The sequence below is a fragment of the Phascolarctos cinereus genome, unplaced genomic scaffold, assembly GCF_003287225.1.
Source record: "Phascolarctos cinereus isolate Bilbo 61053 unplaced genomic scaffold, phaCin_HiC Scaffold_726;HRSCAF=1367, whole genome shotgun sequence".
NCBI classification, from domain to species: domain Eukaryota; kingdom Metazoa; phylum Chordata; class Mammalia; order Diprotodontia; family Phascolarctidae; genus Phascolarctos; species Phascolarctos cinereus.
Window position 1 is genome coordinate 330,140,417 of NW_027556098.1, and position 20,070 is coordinate 330,160,486.

At 39.5% G+C, this 20,070-nt stretch overlaps 1 protein-coding gene and 1 pseudogene across 1 annotated transcript in view; one reads left to right on the forward strand and one right to left on the reverse strand.

The window, feature by feature from the left end:
• The window catches only part of CCDC83 (coiled-coil domain containing 83), a 59,528-nt gene that overhangs the window by 12,067 nt on the left and 27,391 nt on the right, over window positions 1-20,070 (forward strand). Inside the window, exons 3-4 of the mRNA XM_020993824.2 lie at window positions 2,218-2,302; window positions 17,285-17,453. Of these exons, the coding sequence (XP_020849483.1) occupies window positions 2,218-2,302; window positions 17,285-17,453 (254 nt within the window). The remainder of the gene's footprint in view (window positions 1-2,217; window positions 2,303-17,284; window positions 17,454-20,070) is intronic.
• Window positions 4,273-9,249, reverse strand: LOC110213468 (corepressor interacting with RBPJ 1-like; annotated as a pseudogene).

Genomic DNA, 20,070 nt, shown 5'->3' on the forward strand with positions numbered 1-20,070 from the left:
TCAAATCTCGCAATTTCTTACCTATACAACATCTTTCATGTTCCATCTCCTTTCTACTCAGATAGCTACCATCTTAGTTCAGGACCTTATCACCTTTTGTCTTTGATGTCTGTGGGCTGAGAGGTCTGGAAACCACCACTGCTGCCACTGATTCAGTCTCCCGGAAGCCTGCTCCTGGTCTGCTGGGCCAGTCTGCGCTGGACTGTGCTCCTCTCTCACCCTGGCACAACAGACCTTTCCTGCTGACCTTCTAAGTTGTCTTGGGATAAAAATTTGTTTCACTCCATCTTTTTGTTCTGCTGTTCTGGAATTTATTTAGAGTCTTTTTTAAAGGTATCTAGAGGGGTTTGGGGAGAGCTAAGGCTAGTCGCTGCCTTTACTCCATCATCTTGGCTCTGTATCTCCCTCACAAGAACTCCAGAAGATAGGTTCTCTTGTTATCCCCACTTTTTTTACAGTTGAGGAAACTAAGGCAGACAGAGGCCAAGTGGATTGCCTGGGATCACACACACACACACACACACACACACACACACACACACACACACACACATCTGTGGCTGGATTTAAATTCAGGTCTTCCTGACTCCAGGTTTAGTGCTCAATCCATTATGCTACCTCTTGAAAATTCATACTCAGTGAATGAGCAGGGAAGGAAGGGTAGGGGCAAGCAAGAAGGAACAACAACCCTATTCAAGCAGCATAGTATGGAACCACACCACTATCAGGTTACCACAAGTTCGGATGGAAAAGTCCACTTTCAAGACCTCTCCCATCATGATACCTGTGCAAGCATGGGAAACTTGTCATGTAACTTTACCTTAAGTCACCATTGACTACTCCTTAAAGGGAAGAAATTGTATGGAGACAGGGTTTCTGCTTCACAGAATGCATATCTACTCTGTTACATTCTGTTCTGTCTTCTTAAAGTGGACAGGAAGTCAAAGCCAGAGAAAGAAACGGAGCAACTCAATTTTATAGACATTAGGAAATAGTAGCTGATTCTCTAAGTCAGTCATCTGGAATTTCCAGTATCCTAATAAGATACCAGTAGGCATTCCCACTTTGATGGGTAATCAAGTGTCATTTTTCTCTGAAGTCCTATGCCCTATAATCTAATCATATTGATTGAGAATCTCCTTAAATTAATCAGCAACTCCCATAATGAACCTGTCTCACTTGGGTAACATACACTTCATCTCCCAAGCTTATGTTCCAATGAGGGAAAATGATTTATATAAATACCTGTGATACAAGGGAGAGTGAAATATGTTTGAAGGAGAGATCCAGATAAAATTCTATGAGGAATGTAAGGAGGAAGAGAACACATTGAGCTGGGAGGGTAAGGGAAGGATTCATGAAGAAGCTGACACTTGGAGGAATGGAGAGACTTCAGCCCAGATGGAGGATGCTCTGACCTATGAATGTAGGATAGCATGAGCTTTAAGCGTAGAGACAGTAGAGGGCAGCACAAGAACAAAGGACAGAAAAGACTTCAGTTTCTTGCGACAGAGTACATATAGTAATAACAGAATTAGCCCACATATATAGAGCACTTTAAGATCTGCAAATCCTTTACATGTGTTATCTAGGGCAGCTAGTTGATGCAGTGAATAGAGTGCTGTATCTGGAATCACAAAGACCTGAGTCCAGCAATAGCCTCGGACACTTACTAGCTGTGTGAGCCTGGGCAAATTACTTAACCTCTGTTTGCCTCAGTTTCCTTAGCTGTAAAATAGGCATAATAAAAGCATCCACCTTCCAGGGTTGTTCTGAGGATCAAATGAGATAATATTTGTCAAAGATCCTTGCAACCTTTACGGTGTTATACAAATGCCAGCTTTTATTATTACTATTAACTCATTTCCATACTTCTCTAAAGCCCAGAATCACTATAACTCTTTTGGCTCCCATATTCCACTTTTGGCTCATTTTTAGCCCACAGATATTTTTCACAGAACCTATTTTCCATTATTTCTATTATCTTTGCAGATAATATTTTTTAGAACTCTTCTCACAGTTTTAGCATATAGTAGGTGTTCGGTAAATGTTTGGTCCCTTTCTCTTTTCCCCCCACTATTCCTATTAACAGATTCCATGGTTCTTACGACTACTGAATAGTGTTCATTTAGTTTTAAAATAATTTCTTTGTGTCTTGGCTAATTTTGTTTTAAGGAAATGTATTTCTAACATTCTTTCATCTTTGTTTATACCTAGCTGTCAAGTAAAGGAAGATGCAATAGAGAGGCTCATGGTTCAAGTAAGGAAACTTAGGGATAAGAATGAAAAGTGTCATGAACGGGTGAGTTGCACATTTAGGGCCCATCTTTTCATTAAGCACAGTTTGGTTTTTAAATTTTAAATTCCATCTGTTGTAATCAAATTTACTTTAGGAAATTATATTCTTCAAAGTTTTTTGGTACTTAATTATTTACTTCCCATTTACTAGGACCCTGGCATATTTGAGATGGGCCTTTATTCCTCTTCCCACAATGACAAATGTTAGCTAAAAAATAAATCAATTTTTAAATAGTATGTTATTTGGTAAATGAAGACACTGTATTTTATTTAATTTATTTATTTTTTAAAAATTAATTAATTTATTTTTAGTTTTGAACAATCACTTCCATACGCTTTTGAGTTTTAAATTTTCTCTCCTTCCCTTCCCACTTCCCTCCCCAAGACAACATGCAATCTGATATAAGCTCTACATATACATGCCTATTAAACATGTTTTCACATTAGTCATGTCGTAAAGAAGAATTAGAACCAATAGGAGGAACCACAAGAAAGAAGAAACAAAACAACAAGGGGAAAAAAAGAGCAAATAGTATGCTTCGATCTGCATTCAGACTCTATAGTTCTTTCTCTGGATGTGGATAGCATTTTCTATCATGAGACTTTTGGAGATGTCTTAGATCCTTGCATTGATGAGAAGAGAGAAGTTTATCAAAGTTAGGAAGACACTGTATTCTAGATTTGAGATTTCTAAGTTTGAAACTAGAATAGTCTTGTGTCCTCTAGCATTATACTCAATTGATTTATGGATCTTTTGCACTCGATATTGATTTCATGTACAATTTTTGCTTTTTAGAACATTTTTTAAAAAGTCTTTTATCTGATAGCTGATAATGTGAGTGGATGTTGTCATTAATAAAGTAGTAGGGTGAATAGGGAGCACAATGATGTCATGATCTGAGTTTATGCTCCAAGGCAGACAGGGTTAATTAGGGCACTGCTAAGTAGCTGGGAGTCTGCAGGTTTCACTGGGGCCAGCAGAGGGCAGCAGCAGTCTCTGCCTCTGGGTTGATAGCAAGGCCACTGCTTTCATCTAACACACCTAAAAATCAGAGTAGGAGAATTCACTATCCTGAAATATAAGCCCCTTACTCAAAGAGGAGCAAAACAGAACAGTCATCTGGAGAGGTGAGAAGCAGAGCCAGGACACAAGATAAGAACCTAGGAAACAGGAGATAGGATGAATTCAGAATTACAAAAGTTGAAAGAAAGTAAGCTATATTATAAACCCAAAGAACAGACAGAGGACTGAGCCAGCTAATGCAAAAGAGCAACCAGGAAGAAAGATGGTGGTGAAATGCACAATGCTGAGTCTCTTTGGGAGAAGGAGCCTTTGAGCAGGTTGGTGCAGTTTGATGGCTGTGTCTCTTTAAATCTCAAAGGAATGTGTAAAGTGGTTCTTAGAGAACCAGTAGCTATAGGACTAGGACAAACAATTTATTGTACTGTTGCTTCCCTTTACATAGGATTGTGAGTGCTTATTCTGTCAAATGTCTGAAGACATTTCTTCATGAAGACATGGCTGACAACCAAATTAGGTTAATGACCTGCAGCATTAGAGAATAATTATTGTAGGGATATATGTGTATGTGTGTGTGTGTGTGTGTGTGTGTGTGTATATATATATGTATATATATATATGTATATATATATATATATATATATAAAACATATGATAGAGAATTTATTAAAATTCATAATTAAGATCAATTCCATCAAATCTTACCTTTTATGTTTGTTTGAATCATTATAATAGTAACTAGTATTTGATTTTTAATTTCTGCAAATATATTTGACAGTTACATGTCATATGCAGGGTGTCCCAAAAGTCTTAGTGCAGTTGTAAGCTATTAAAATTTGATTTGTCCATCTGTTCATAGTGCAGTGGTAATTAATAGCCTACAACTGCACTAAGACTTTTAAGACACCCTTCTCACAATTGATATATTAACAAAATGTAAACTGAGGCACATCTCTGAGTAAAATAATATTTATTAGCAAGGGCATAGTCCTTGTCAACAAATGGGTCATTGGATTTCCTCCATCAATGCCAAAGACCCTGAGCAAGAACCTTTTGGAGATTTTGGGGAGTACATACCAAAGAACAGAACAGAGTAGATGATATCGTGGGATTAAGGGCAGCATAATTGGTTTCACAGCTGAGGCACAAAAACAACGTGATGGTTGGAAGTTTGGTAATGGGGGCAAGCAATGACACCCCCTTCTCTTGTGAGACTAAGAAGTACTTATTGTCTGAGTGCAGATGAGAGATAGTGGCCCAGATTATTGGACAGCAAACCAGACATCCTTGAGGGACAGTTTGGTGGCATAAAGATTTCAGGCCCAGCTCCCTTTCTGCTCACACCCATTTCCCAAGGTTACCAAAATTCCTGGAGACAAGAAGAGATGGATTTTTAAAAAAATTTTAACTCATTACAGGCCAACTGAACTCTGAACTAAGTTCAGAGACAAAGAACCATGATTTAAGCACAAGACAAAAGCAGTTCCAAAATGAAATCAATTACTTGTAAATAGGATCAATAAGGAAATGATACAGGATCAATCTTAATCTTCTCACTCTGTATATCAGATTCAGCTAATATAATTAAATTGAGATACGTATATAACCGAACTTCCAACCAAAGTGGGTATAGTTCCCTGAAGAAAAGCCCTGCAACCTGTGTGCTTCTTATGCTAAGGAGTCATGACTCATGATTGACTGAGCGACCTCTGAGCCAACACTGGGATGGGGCAGACACTTGGGAGAGAGGCAGGAGAGAGGTCAAATAGGGTCTCATATAATATGATTTTCCTTCATTAACAGAAAGTTAAGTTGAACAGGATACGTGATCTACAGGTCTTTCATTATCTTGGTCAGCCTCCTCTGGATGCTACAGCTTGTCAATGTCTTTCCTAAAATGTAGTGCCCAGAACTGAACTTATTCCACATGTTTTTTGACCAGGGGAGGGTGCAGAGAGGCCACAGGGCACATTATAACTGACACTTCCTGGCAATATCTCTGATTGTATTCCTTTTCTGGCCTTTCCCAGTACTGGCATAGGAATGTTAGTCTCTGCCTCAAGGACAATTTGGAGACGCTAGCTCTAACCCCAGTATGAGGAGATCAGTGGACTGCTCTGTTTTGCCAGTGTCAGTTTTGGCCCCAGCGTCAATTAGGACAGGCGAGACATAAGACTGCCCAATAACCCTTCCTGGGTCCCTGTCTCTTCTTCTCCTGGGTGTTGGCTTCAAGACAGCTTTGCATTTATTGCCTTGCTGTTTCTTTGTCTCTTTATTTTATATGCACAAGTGCAGTCATTCACTGGTTGATCAATAGGAACATAGTTCTCAACAAATTTTAATAATAACCACTAAATCTTTACAAAGTCCTTAAATCTCAAGGATTCTGTGAGTATGGCCATTTTAGAAGAACTTTTTCCCTTCTCTGTATCCATACTCCCATTTTGCTGGGATGCTACATGACTCACAAACTGAACCAGAATTCTGAGACACTGCTACTTGTTTATTGACAGCTTCATTCCAGCTTGTTCTAGCCCATCCAGCACTTTCACAGGCTTCTCCTCTTGTTCTTCCACTGCTTTTCTAAAGTCAATTGTCATAATTTTACAGCAACACTTTAGTAGTTCATGTCTCCAGGGACTTTCTCCTTCAGTCAGTGAGAAGTGGAAATCACTCCCAAGAAGCCGTGGGGTATACACTCAAACTGGTAAAACCCAGATGGGCAAATGAAAGCAATCTTCTTCTTGTCTACTATAGCCATAGGAATCTGATAGTATCCACTACAGAAATCCAAGACTGAGCCAGAAGACAGTTCAGGGCATCTTAAATCTGTAGCATATAGTTCTTTTGATCTTAGCCCAGTAGTCTACACACATTCATATGTGACATAGGAGCTATATATTTTAATGATGCCATTGATAAGCATTTCTTGAAGATTATTTCTAAGGTCTTCTTCTATTATAGATAAAGGAACCTTCTAAGCTCTTTCTCAGAATGGCTATGAATTGGTGATTTGGATTCTGTGATTTGCTCCTCTGGAGCATCCTGTATCTTATTCATGTTGCAAGATCATGCCTGTCCTCTGGCTGAGCTTATTTATCAACCAATCCTGCCATTATTCTGCCACAGTGGAGTCATCAAAGTCAAATACCTCAGGATCAAAGCTTGAGTTAGTCAGTGGACTTGTGATGGACAATGTTGCCTTTTGTTTCTATTTCTTATAGGCTTCTCTCTGGATGGATGGTCATAATGTACAAATATTGAGTTCAAGTTTGTGGCTTGAAATATCGTGCTAGTATTTTGAATAAGTTGGAATTGGTTCTAATCAATTCTGAAATTCCGACAAGTGTTGAAAGGTCAAGACCTACCATAATCACAGTGTCCACCTTCCTACTGATAACAGTACTTTTCTTACGGAGTTTCAAGCCCGCCTTGGTGATCTCAGTAGTCTTTATCACTGAGTCCACCAAGTTCAAAGGTTTACAGGTACTTTTCTCCAAATGTTTCCCATGGAATCACCAGTAGATAATGGCAACTTGAGTTCTACTTTCCAGGATAGCACTGTAGACCACATTCTCCATCTTTATCACCATTTCCAGGTTGAATAGACCCATAAAAAATCAGTAAAGAAGGTAGCAGAACTGTCCTCAAGATACAGGGTGATCTGCTTTCCTGCATTCCCTTCAGTTTCCTGATGCTGGAGCAGAAGACTTGAGTTTTTAGATGACCAAGGCTTTGTTAATTGTCTTCATTATTACACCCAGCATGTGTATGACCCTCTAATCCACACATGTAATAGAAGCATCTACGTCTTTGGTTATGTTCTGACAGTTGTGTTTTTGTATCGGATCTTTATGTTCTTCATTACCTTGGTCCTCTACTTTTCCAAAGAGAATGATTTTGGCCATTGTCACCTCTCTCACTAGATCTTCTTTGGGCCTCTCTCCCTCTGGCTTCCCATCTTGCTTCTGTGCCCCACATTAAAGATGATAGCCCTGGGACAGTTGAGGTTAGCCCTTCTCCTTGGGAAGGATAAGGTATTGCCCCATCTGTATTATTAGTTATCTGGTAACTGTGGCTATGGCTGCTATGCCTCTAAATTGGTAGATGCAACTATAACTCAGGCTTTCATGTAAAACCTCTATGTGTATGCTAGTCTGACCAGGTCCACTCTCAGATACTCTTGAGCCTCTCTGTAGTAGTTTCTGCAATTATTTATTATTCACTCTGCTACCTAACTAGGGCACCTTTATTTTTCCTTGTAAAGTTGATTTTCATACAGTAAAGAGTAAGACTTTACACTTATCCCTGTTAAATATGATCTTATTAGATTCAACCTAATGTCTTAAGCTGTCAAGGATTTTTTGGATGCTAACTCTCTTATTCATTAGCTATCCTTCATCACTCTGAAAACTGAGGAGCATATCATCTATTCCTTTCTCCAAGTCACTGATAAAATGAGGGCCAAATACAAATCCTTGGAGACCTCTTGCCATGTTAACATTAAGTCATTAACAACTATCCTTTGAGTCTATCCATCTAACTAAATCAGAATCCAGTTGAATTATTATCCGGTCCATATCTCTCCAGCTTCTCTGCAAGAATGGCATGAGATTCTACATCAAAAGCTTTTCTAACATCAGAGTAAACTATGTCTATGGCATCCTCTCCTTGTTCTCAGATTCTGTCTTGCCTGGGCTGTGGTTCTGCCTTTTGGACTTTCTTTCAGAATCATAGTCACTCCATTTGTTTTTCTCCCCAGAATTCTCTTGTTTTAAATACTTTGACTTCTTTGTCCACTTTTTCTCGTGACCATGTCTACTGGAGGGCTCTTCAACAAGTCTGGCCTTCACAGACTTTCTCTCCTTCCCTTCAAAATCACTGCCATTACCTTCAGAAAACTTGGCTTTTTTTTTCCCTTAGAATTCATCTTCTTTCCTGTCTTTTCCTCTCTTTGCCATCACTCTGAGTCTCATTCCTGCTTTCTGAAGTTCCACTGAGGAGGAGGAAGATTAGGAGAAGAAGAAGGAAGAAGAGGAGGAGAGCTTAAGTTTGTGTGTATGTGGGTGTGCTCACTTCTGCTTTTCTTTTGCAGCTGCTTCTTTCTATCTTTTTTTTCTTTTTCTTCTCAAGTTGATCCAATTTCCTGAGTAGTCTCTATATTTGTTTAGTTGAAAGCGTTTTTAAGAATTCAACTTCTGGGTCTTCTTCACCCTCATTTGTGACATGTTCCTATGAATGGATCATTTGCAGTCAAGTTTCTCCCCAGCACATTTTGTTTTAGTGCCAACCCACTTTCTCATCTCTGCTATTAGCTCCAAGGGGTGCATTGGTGGCCCTGAGCCATCACTGGAAACTGAACTTGCATTGATTCTAGAAAGACCAAACAAAGGACACTCTCTATCAGTGTCGACAGTGATCCCATTTGTCACATTTCATGCACCTCACATCCCACACCTGAATACCAAATGGCTGGTCTCTGCTATTCATGTCATGCTTTGCATATTTTCTTCATGGGGCTCCTTTCTGCCATTCAAATTTGTATTCAGTCTTTCCTTTTACCTCTTCTTGCTGTTTCTTTTTTTTAGCTCCTCATGCATAGTACATGTCATGGGGTCTTGTACATGAAATTAAGACCATTCTTTGTATGTTCACTGCCCATAAGCAACTGTTATCATAATTCTTGTTCCTTAAAGTATTATTGCATTAATTCTTCTTGTTACTTCTTATCATATATTTTCTGTTCAACCACCTACTTTTTTATATTGTACTCGATGGAAGTCCTTCTTGCATGTGAAGCTAGCCAATTATTCCCTCATCTTTAAGACAGACAGAGTCCAGGCAATTCCAGATGTCAACAACCTTCTACCATTCCCTGCTCATCATTTCTAATAGTACAATAGTATTCCATCACAATCATACACTACAACTTGTTCAGCCATTCCTTAATTAATGAGCATTCCCTCAATTCCCAATTTTTGGCCACCACAAAAGAACTACTATAAATACTTTTGTACAAACAGGTCCTTTTCACTTTTCTTTGACCTCTTTCGGATACATATCTAATAGTGTTATTGCTGGGTCAAAGGATATGCATAGTATTATAGCCTTTTGAGCATAGTTCCAAATTGCTCTCCAGAATGGTTGAACCAGTTCACAGCTCTATCATTAGTGTATCTATTTTTACACATCCCCTCCAGCATTTGTCATTTTCCTTTTCTGTCATGTTAAGCCAATCTAATAGGTGTGAGGTAGTATCTCAGAGCTGTTTTAATTTACATTTCTCTAATCAATGGCGATTTAGAGCATTTTTTTTCATGTGACTATTGATAGTTTTGATTTCTTTTTCTGAAAACTGCCTGTTCATATCCTTTGACAATCAATTGGGGAATAGCTCATATGTTTATAAATTTGGCCTGAGCAGAGTCTTAAAGAACAGAAGAATTTTAACAGGTAAAGATAAGGATGGAACATATTGCGAACACGGCAGCTATTTGTACAAATTCAAGGAGTTGAAAGCAGAACAACAGTGGGGAGCAAACAGTTAGTTGTCCAGTTTGGTTGGGATATAGAGTGCATGAAGTAGAGAGTAATGTGAAACAAGACTGGAAAGGTAGGATGAAGCCAGTTGTGAAAGGGTCTTTGATATCAAGCTAATTTTATCTTTTGGATAATCGGGTTTTGTTTTTGTTTGTTTGTTTGTTTTTGTTAACTTGGTTACACCTGTGATTAGATTATTTTCAAAACTATGACAAAGATGGACTGGAGAATAGTAAGGATGGAGTCAGGAGACCAAGGTAGTGGCAGTGTGAGTGAAAAGGAAAGGACTAAAAATACTGTGGAAAATTAGTTCAGATTCATCAACTGATTACGGGAGTAGAGCAATAGGAAATACCTATTGTGTGCATAAAGAAGGAAACAAGCACTTATTAAGCACCAGTTATATACTAGGCATTGTGCTAAGTGCTTTGAAACTATCTCGCTTGATTCTCACAGCAACCCTGGGAGGGAAGTGCTATTATGATCCCATTTTGAAGTTGAGAAAATTGAGCCAGAAATAGGATAAGTGACTTTCTTAAAGTCACAGAGCAAGTAAGCATCTGAAGCCATATTTGAACTTAGGTCTTCCTGACTGTAGGTCCAGAGAGCTCTTACCCACCACTCCACCTAGCTGCCTACCTACCCCAGTGCACTGTGGTAGGCACTGAAGGAGATACAAAGATGAAGGAGACATATTTCCTACAGGAGTTTATACTATAAAAGGGCAGATAAGACCTATACACAAATAAGTATAGTACAAATAGGAAAAGGATAAGTGGTTAAAAGAAGTAGTATTTTTAAAAAATTACTTTTGGCTTTGAGAGATCAGGGAAGGCTTAATGAAAGAGGTCACACAAGCTAGGGGTTGAACGATTAGTGGAAGTTCAACAGAGATTGGGGGTGAAGGCCAGGCTGGAGGTAGTGACGACAGAAGAGAAATGTCAGACTAGTCGTGGAAAAGTATGAATTTTGTTCAAGAGATGACCCGTTCTTCATTTTGGCTACAGGATAGAGAAGAATACATGGTGGAAAATGGTACGAGTAAAGCTGAAAAGGAGATGAATATAAAATTAATAATGTTTTGCTTGTAGTCATTGCAGGCACACAAGTCAAAATGGAAGTAAGATCTGTAGAAAGAAGTTTGTCTGTTGATAACCCCAAATTGTGAGTAGAATTCACTAAAATTAAGTTTACACATTTTCTGGTCACATGTGAAGAGGCTACATCCTAATGAAGGCAAAGAAATGACAGGGCCCAGTCTAACCACGACCGGCATTTGTATGTGTATGTATTTGCCCTTGGTCTAGGAGAGCACATCTCCACCTGAGGGTCCTAAGGGTGCCCCTGAGGAGTTAGTGTGTCTCTTCTTCACTTCCATGGTGGTTCTCTCCCCACTCCCCACAAGCCCAAAGGTTGAGGGTCTCTCCATCAATGCTAAGCTTAACACAAAATCCAGGGTGTGCTTAACTTCTAGACCTCAGCTGGCTCCCTCTTTTGACCTTTGAAAACATACAAAATCATAGCCTCCAAATTCTTCCACCCAAAACAAAAGAACACATGGCGAGACAAAGAACTTAGGCCCATATCTGTGGGCTACACACCGACCTGAGAGAAGAGAACCCAATGCTTCTCCCATTACAGGCCTGGATACCACCAGCCAGTAAGAAGTCAAACAGAGAAGAGGCTAAAGTTGCTGCTTAGGTGGGGTTTTTGGAATGCACCACCCACTTAATCAAAAATGCTTCTCTTGACTCAGATCAAAACCAGCTACATATTGTCTAAACATGCTCCAAAGTCTCTCAAAGCCACTTTTATTACAAGTCATCACAATTCCCCCAGAAACAAGTTCCCCCAGCCTTTTCCATATGAGGAAATGCATCAGTGGCCCTCTGTGCATGCTCGTAAGTATTAGCTCAGTGGCCAGTCCCTCATAACATGTCTAAGTCATTACTTATTAATATCTAGAGTGATTTATCACATTAAACATTCTACTGTACCTACTGAATGAAATCTTTATGAACCTCAGCCTAAGATTAGATTGGCCGAAATCTATGTGGGTAACCTTTGTTTCGGTTTATATATTATAATGTATTTTCAGAAGCAATACCATTCAAGAAATAGCAGCTTTGGTTTTAAGAACTCCCAGATGTTAAATTATAATAAAATCATTAATTATATTGTTAATCACTAAGAGATTTGGATGATTGAAAGAAATTCTTTTCTTGTAACTCATTAATTAATGTGTCCATGTAACTCAGTCATGGTATGGTACTTTCCGGTTTCAGTTAAAAATTTCTGGTTTCTCTTGACTGAGTAAATGATGATAAACAAAACTTTTTTTTCCCCTTTGGCATGAAGCTTTGGGTGAATTTAACTAAACTTTGACTTCAGCAAATGTCTCAATATTTCAGGCATTCAGTGTTTGGCAAACATAAAGTGTTTGTTGCCAAATACTTTTTTCCCTTAGTTTAAATCCCATGTGTGGGCTTGGAAATTTTATCCACATGTTTGTAATAAGACAACATGTAACAAGTATTATTTGGTAAGGCATACCTGCAGCTAAAGAAGTTTGCTAAGGCTTTTTAAGATATTTTCCCTTCTCCCTAAAAGCTATGTCACATTTTTTTTTCCAAGTGAAAAATCTCATCTCCTAAAAGAGATTATTAAAAATTCACTCTGAGTAGATCCATATTTTTTTTTACCAACTCATATGGACTTTGCTGAAGATAGGAAAATGTAAATTATATCTATTCCTATTCTAACATTAGAATTTCTGCTTGATCCCGAGGAAGTAGGACTCTGCACCTTCCTCCTCTTTACCAAGCTGGCCATCTGCTCAGAACCAAGCATGTTCATTGGGTTCAGTTCTGGGGGAACCAACTATGTAGATGAGGTGCCAGATTCCTTTTATCACACTTTTTTGGCTTCCCGTTGAGCTCCTGCATAAAACTGAGGTTTTGGTTCATGTCTAGAGGCTTCCCAAAGAGAGAGCATAAAAAAAGTATTACTAAGAATATAAGGCAGATATGGGACAGGTATTTATTTACTACATACAAAAGAAATGCTTGTCACAAGACTCTCATAAATGCTCATTGACAGAAAAGCAAGCTAAACATGAAATAGTGAAAACTACTGTTACACTCAGGTAGGAAGCTGAGACTTCAGGTATTTTATATTTCATCTTTGCTCCGCATTATTTCTCTTGGGGTAAATGTCTTCTAGCAAACCTAGGCCAGGGATTTGCTTCATTTCCTCCTCAAGGGAAGGCATAATGATCCAGGGCTCCTGAAGTACAGTTCTCATTAACTGAGGACTCAGGATCTCTCAGACTCACAAGGTCAACCCCAAATCTCGGCACATTCATCTTCTTACTTATGAAAATGTACAGAAGATAGAAGCAAGGCCAGACCAAAATAAAATGAATATGAGTGTGGCATAGCCCTGTAAGAATAGTTTTGGGAATGTTAAAGCTCACAGGGAGCTAGGGCAAGAACAGCCAAGGACAACTAATGGGACTTATATGTTATATTAGAAGAAAAATGAGCAAAGAAGAGAAGGGCAGATGCTTGGGATGTTTGGAGCAACAATAACTAACAATGGAGAGAAAGATTCTAAATCCTTGTTTCTGTTTTCTCTGTCAAGAAGAAGGACCTTTAGGCTAGAAATAGCAGAACAAAAATGGCTAACAAGATGTTAGTCACAATAAGTAAGGAGAAAGCAAAGGAACACTAGGCTGCCCTTGATGAATTCAAATTTTGAATTAACAATTGATGAATTCAAATCACTTGACCCAGATGAACTACATCCTCAGGTCCTGAAAGAATGTGTAGATGTGGTGGGAGCAGCTAGGTAGTAGAGTGGATAGCATACCACATCTGGAGTCAAGAGAACCTGAGCTCAACTCCATTCTCAGACACTTACTAGTTGTGTGACCCTGGGGAAGTCACTTCACCTCAGTTTCCTCATCTGTAAAATGGGGATATTAATAGTACCTACCTCTCAATGTTGTTGTGAGGGTCGAAGGAGATAATCAGAAGATGCCTGCCACATAGTGAGTTCTATATAAATATTAGCATTTATATGGTGTTTATATTATATTTTATATATTACATTATACATATATTATTTTATGTCATGCATAAATTATTATTATTATGTTGTGATTGCAGAGCCACTGTCAGTGATACTTCAAAAACCATGGAAAATGGAAGAGGTACTACAAGTTTAGAGAGGGCAAATGTTGAGCCGATTTTCAAAAAAGGGAAGTAAACAGAGTCTGCAGGCTACAGGGCAGGGAGCTTTGTTTCATTTCCTGGGAAAATTCTTGAAAAGGTCATTAAAGAGGGGATTGACAAATATCTGGAAAGAAAAGTGGTTAGTACAGAGAGCAAGGATAGCTTCATTTTATACAAGCAATGCTGAACTAATCTCCTTTTTTTGTTTTGTTGATTTTTTTTGGTTTTTTGACAGGATTACTAAACTAATGACAGGGCTAGAGTTTACCTACATCTTAGCAAAGCTTAGAAATCTGTATTAGATGGTAATACAATCAGATGGATTCCAAACAAGTTGGATGGCAGATTTAAAGAGTACTAATAGCTACTCATTAACTAATGGTGAATTCAGATCCTGGAAGACAGCCATCTTGTTCCTCTCCTCACCCAGTACCCCCAGTCTTCTTTTCTCCAGGCCAAACATACACAGTTCCTTCAATCAATCCTCCTAAGTCATGAATTCATCTTACTTGTCTCCAAGGAACCTGTATGCAGGCCAAGAAGCAACAGTTAGGAGCAGATATGAAACAACTGATTGGTTTAAGATTGGAAAAGGAGTACAACAAGGCTATATATTTTCCCCTTATTTATTTAACTTATATGCAGAGTTGAAATGCCAGGCTGGATGAATCAAAAGCTGGAATTAAGGGTATTGGGAGAAATATCAACAATCTCAGATATGCAGATGATACCACTGTGATGGCAGAAAGGGAAGAAGAGTTAAGAAGCCCCTTGATGAGGGTGAAAGAAGAGAGTATAAAAGCTGGTTTGAAGCTTCACATCAAAAAAAAAAACTAAGATCTTGGCAATTGGTCCCATCACTTCTTGGAAAATAGAGGGAGAAGAAATGGAAGCAGTGTCAGATTTTATATTCTTGGGCTCAAGGATCATTGTAGATGATGCCTGTAGCCATGAAATTAAAAGACACTCACTCCTTGGAAGAAAAACTATGGCAAATCTGGCAGCATACTAAAAAAAAAAAAGCAGAGACATCACCTTGCTGACTCAAAGCTATGGTTTTTCCAGTAGCAACGCATGGCTGTGAGACTTGGACTATAAGGAAAGCTGAGTACCATAGAATAGATGTTTTCTAATTGTGGTGCTGGAGAAGACTTTTGACAGTCCCTTGGACAATAAGGAGGTCAAATCAGTTAATACTTAAAGAAATTAATTCAGTCTATTCATTGGAAGGTAAAATACTCAAGCTGAAGCTTAAATACATTGACCACTTAATGAAAAGATAGGACTTATTGGAAAAGACCTTGATATTGGGAAAGATTGAAGGCAAAAGGAAATAGGTACAGCAGAAGATGAGGTGAATAGTTATTATCATGCAAACAACAAACATGAACTTGGATAGAGTTCAAGAGATAGTGGAGGATAGAAGCGCCTGGCATGCTATGGTCCATGAGATGACGAAGAGTAGGACATGACTGAACAACAACAACATGAATTCGTGGTCCTACCCCATCTTAGTGGCCCTTCTGTAGACACTCTCTAGCTAAATGGTTAATTAAACTAATGGTTTAGTGTCAATGATGCAGGAATCTGTACTTGGCTCTGTGCTGCTTAACATTTTTTGTCAATGACTTGAATGAATGTATATATGTCATAGTCATCAAATTTGTAGGTGACAGAACACTGGGAAGGTTAGCTAACACAAATGGGTGATAGAGTTTGGATCCAGAAGGATCCTGATAGGATAGAACATTGAGCTGAACCTTAATAAGATGAAATTCAGTAGGGATAAATGTAAAGTTTTACCATTGGGTACTAAAAAGCCCGAGTCCCTCCACAAATATAAGATGTGGGAGGCAAGGATGAATAGCAATTGTTCTGAAAAGAACCTGGAAGAAGGGAGGTTAGTGCACTGCAAGCTGAATGTCTCAATGTCTTTATGTCTCATGCCCCAAACCAAATTTTTCTTAAGGAACATAATAATTTGACTTTCTTGCATTTAGGGTTTTTCCCTAAGGAACATCACAGTTTGCTTGTGTCCAAGTCGCTGTGGAAAAAGAAAAAGGGGAAGGGCAGCTAGGTGGTGCAGTGGATAGAGCACCGGCCCTGAAGTCAGGAGGACCTGAGTTCAAATCCAGCCTCAGACCAAACACTTGACACAGTAGCTGTATGACCCTGGGCAGGTCACTTAACCCCAACTGCCTCAAAAAAATAAAAGGAAAATGACATCAGCTCCTGTGTAAGCACTCAAGCTAACAAAGCATCTAATATAGGCCAAGTTTTATTTAGCACAACAACAACTGCAAAGACCTCATAGTCAAGTCTATGACCAGTCAAAACAACTCTCTTTCCCTCTCTGGTGAGCCCTGCCCCTCCCTTGTGGCCTCCCACCCCCACCCAAGAGCCTATACAGTTCTCCTAATTTATAGGGCTGTCTTGAGGTTTATCCTTCCCACTCCCTGCCCCTAACCCAAAGGAAAAAAAAAACACTTGTTGCTAGAAACTCCAGCAATACCACCCCTCCGCAGTGACCTGCACCTTTCCGAGGCACCTATAAAGTTTTCTAACTTACAGTACTGTGTTGAAGTACAGTACTTGCCTTCTGGCAAGACGAAAACACTCCAGGTCCATAGGACATTGACTCCTTTCTCTGGCCCTCAGTTTGTATAACGCACAGTAGAGTGAAGAGCATGGTGTCTGGGTTTGCTTCTCCCTATTATCACTCTGTCTCTTACCGCTCCTCAGCTGCAGCTTCTAAGTGACCCAGGAATTCTTTTGCTTGGCACAGTAACTTGGTGCCATTCAGGAATTCATCTGCTGGGTCCAGGAGATACAGTCTAGGAATAGCTCCATCTCTTTGTCAGCTGGCATTCCTGCAGCTCTCAGCTGGGCCCAGGAACTCTTCTCTGTGCTGCTATCTGTCTCCATCAGCTGCCATTTTTAGACCTGTGTGTTTCCCCGATGTGCTGGTTTCTTGGGGACATTATAGAGGGCCATGTGGCTGTACAGATTCCCTTCCAGTCCATGTATATTGGCATCCATGTATGTTTTCCTTGAGTCCATGTATATCTGACTAGTATCCCTCTGCCTATATTTGGCTCTGTGTATTTTCCTATACTGAGCAAAGTGATGGTTGAGAAGAAATGTAAAATTTCAGTTAATGTAGTTCATTTGCTATTGTCTTTAATCTTAGAATGCACGGCTCAAGTCAGAGCAGGCATGGCACATCAAGAATCTGGTGAGTGAGCTAAATGACGAACAGAAGCAGGCAGCGGCATCATCAGCTGTGACAAGAGAAGAAGTGGAAGAAGCCCTGAAACAAAAATGGAAGTTTGTTAAAGACCAGGAACAAAATTTGAAAGGTTATTTAATAATGATTTGGACTTTATCAATACATTTTACTTATTTAGTTATTGGTTGGATATTTCTTTTTTTTTGTCCAGTGGGATCAAGATGCTATGAATATTTCTTAATGACCAATCAGCAATTCTTAATTAATTACTTATTTACCACCTATGTAATCAGACTACATAGGAATATGAAAAGGAAACAAAAAAGAAAAAAGTTGGAGGGGCATAGAGAGTCTGGAGACTAGGATGGGAAATAATAAACAATGAATTCAGACGATCTCATAATGTCATTAACACAGGACAGAATTTTTTTGGGCACTCTGCTCTCAGTCCACAAAATAATACTAAGGCGTTCTTCTCTCATCTAAGAGAAGGGGATGCCAGGCATTAAGATGGACATCACATATGAGGAATTGCGAGGAAGCCGTTGGGCTGCATCAGAGAATGTGTAAAGAGAGTGATTATAGCAGGGCTGAGTATATGCCAAGGTTTTATATCTCCTGATCACATGCTGAGGCAATCCTGCCACAAGTCCACAAATAGGAAACGAGGAAGCCGACACAAGAGAGTCCCTGGGCACACAGTGTCTTGCCCTTGAGATTAACCCAGGGAAATTTTCACCTTGACAGGACATAGCTTTCACTTATTTTTATTTCCTTCCCATTCATCAGTCACACTTAGTCTTCTTACCTTACCTCTGCTGTTGAAGTTTTAAAACCAAGTCTACCCCAATACCCTCGGACTCTTGAGACTGCTTGGGGTTAGGAACTGGAGAAGCCAGGAGGGAGGATTTGGAAGGACCAGGAAGCAGCTTAGGGATAGTGAAGTACAGAACTGGGACTAGGGCTCTCAATAGGCCTAGCTATGATGAGGAGGCAACAATCTGATGGTTCTTCCATTTGGAAAAAAAAAAGCCTCAAATGCTTTTTTCTCATTGCCAGACCATCTCCAAGGAATTTAGGTCACTTTTATGTAACACCAGAGCAGACTGAAAGGTGTGCTGACATGAAATCTAAAAAGCAGTTCTTTGAAGCCAATACCACACTTAGAGAGTCTTTGGAACAAGTTAGGGCCTGGGACGATTCTGGATTTTACCAATAGGAATAACCTTCTCCTGTACCTGGACCCCGAAATGACCGTAGAAATGTATGCAGTAGCATTAAGCCCATTTGGCTCATTGTCGTTGGAATACAGCAACCTCTGACAAAGGCAAGGACAACAGGGAAAAGATGTGACTGTCATTGACTTTATGACACTAGTCACCATTGACCAATTCATGCCTTAGACTTCAGGGAGCATAGCCCAGTGCTCAAGACTTCCCCTGGGGACACATCCTACTTAGGGAAAGGTAGGTTATATAGAATCAGTCTTCCCAGAGCCGTCCTGCTGTCCTACAAAAACGTCTTCAATGACTTTCTTGTGGGCTCTCTTACTGTTAAGCCATATAACTACCCCAGAAACAAAACGGGCTGGCCTAAGTAGCCCAGAGGCCTGCTTGTTTTTAATCAACTGCTTACAGGCAATCTTGGAACAGTAGAGTCTGATGCTGTCATTAGGGCTACTGGCAAATTTGCTGCTTTCCTGGTTATGATGAGGACTGTCTCATAGATTGTTTACCTGGCATTGCTGATATGGTCATGCCTACTTTAATTAGCTCATGGGAGCCAATTGTTAAGTAGTCAGTGTGAGCATTTACACCTTTGGAACTGGTACGTGCTACAGATCAGGCCTTGGTTTATTGTTTTGTTGATTTTCTAGGCTTAGAATAATGGGGAAAATGTTATTAATGCATATTAAGTTTAAAAGTATGTCCAGCATACTTTCCCCCCTGCAGAAAACTAGTTGTTAAACATTTATGGGTGCACTGATACCTATAATTGTTCAGGGTGCACTGATATCTGTAATTGTTCAGTTGTTTTTCAGTAATGTCCAACTCTTTGTGACTCTATTTGGGGTACTAGGTATGAGAGTGGTTTGCCATTTCCTTCTCCAGCTTATTTTACAGATAAGGAAAATAAGGTGAACAGGGTTAAGTGACTTCCCCAGGGTCACACAGCTAGTGTCTGAGGCAGGATTTGGATTCATGAAGATGAATCTTCCTGATTCCAAGCCCAGGGCTCTATCCACTGCACCACCCAGCAGTAACTGTAATGTTCCCTTTTTAAAATTATTCAGCAAGGGGCAGTTAAGTGGTGCAGTGGATGGAGCTCTGGCCTTGGAATCAGGAGGACCTGAGTTCAAATCCGGCCTCAGACACTTGACACTTACTAGCTGTGTGACCCTGGGCAAGTCACTTAACCCTGATCGCTTCACCCAAAAAAGAAAAAAAACTATTCAGCAACATAGTATTGCAATTAAAGACATATAAGTCTGTCAGAATAGTAGCTTAGCAGGGATATTGGGTCAGGATGAATTTATATAAATTAATGTCTCCTGTTGGACTTACCTATGTGGCTCAGTGGATAGAGTGCTGGACCTAGACTCAGGAAGACTTGAATTCAAGTCGCAGACAATAATTGTGTGACCTTGGGCAAGTCACTTAATAACCTCTATTTGCCTCAGTTTCCTCACCTGTAAAATGGGGATAACAATAGTACCTACCTTCCAAGGTTGTTGTCAGGATCAAATG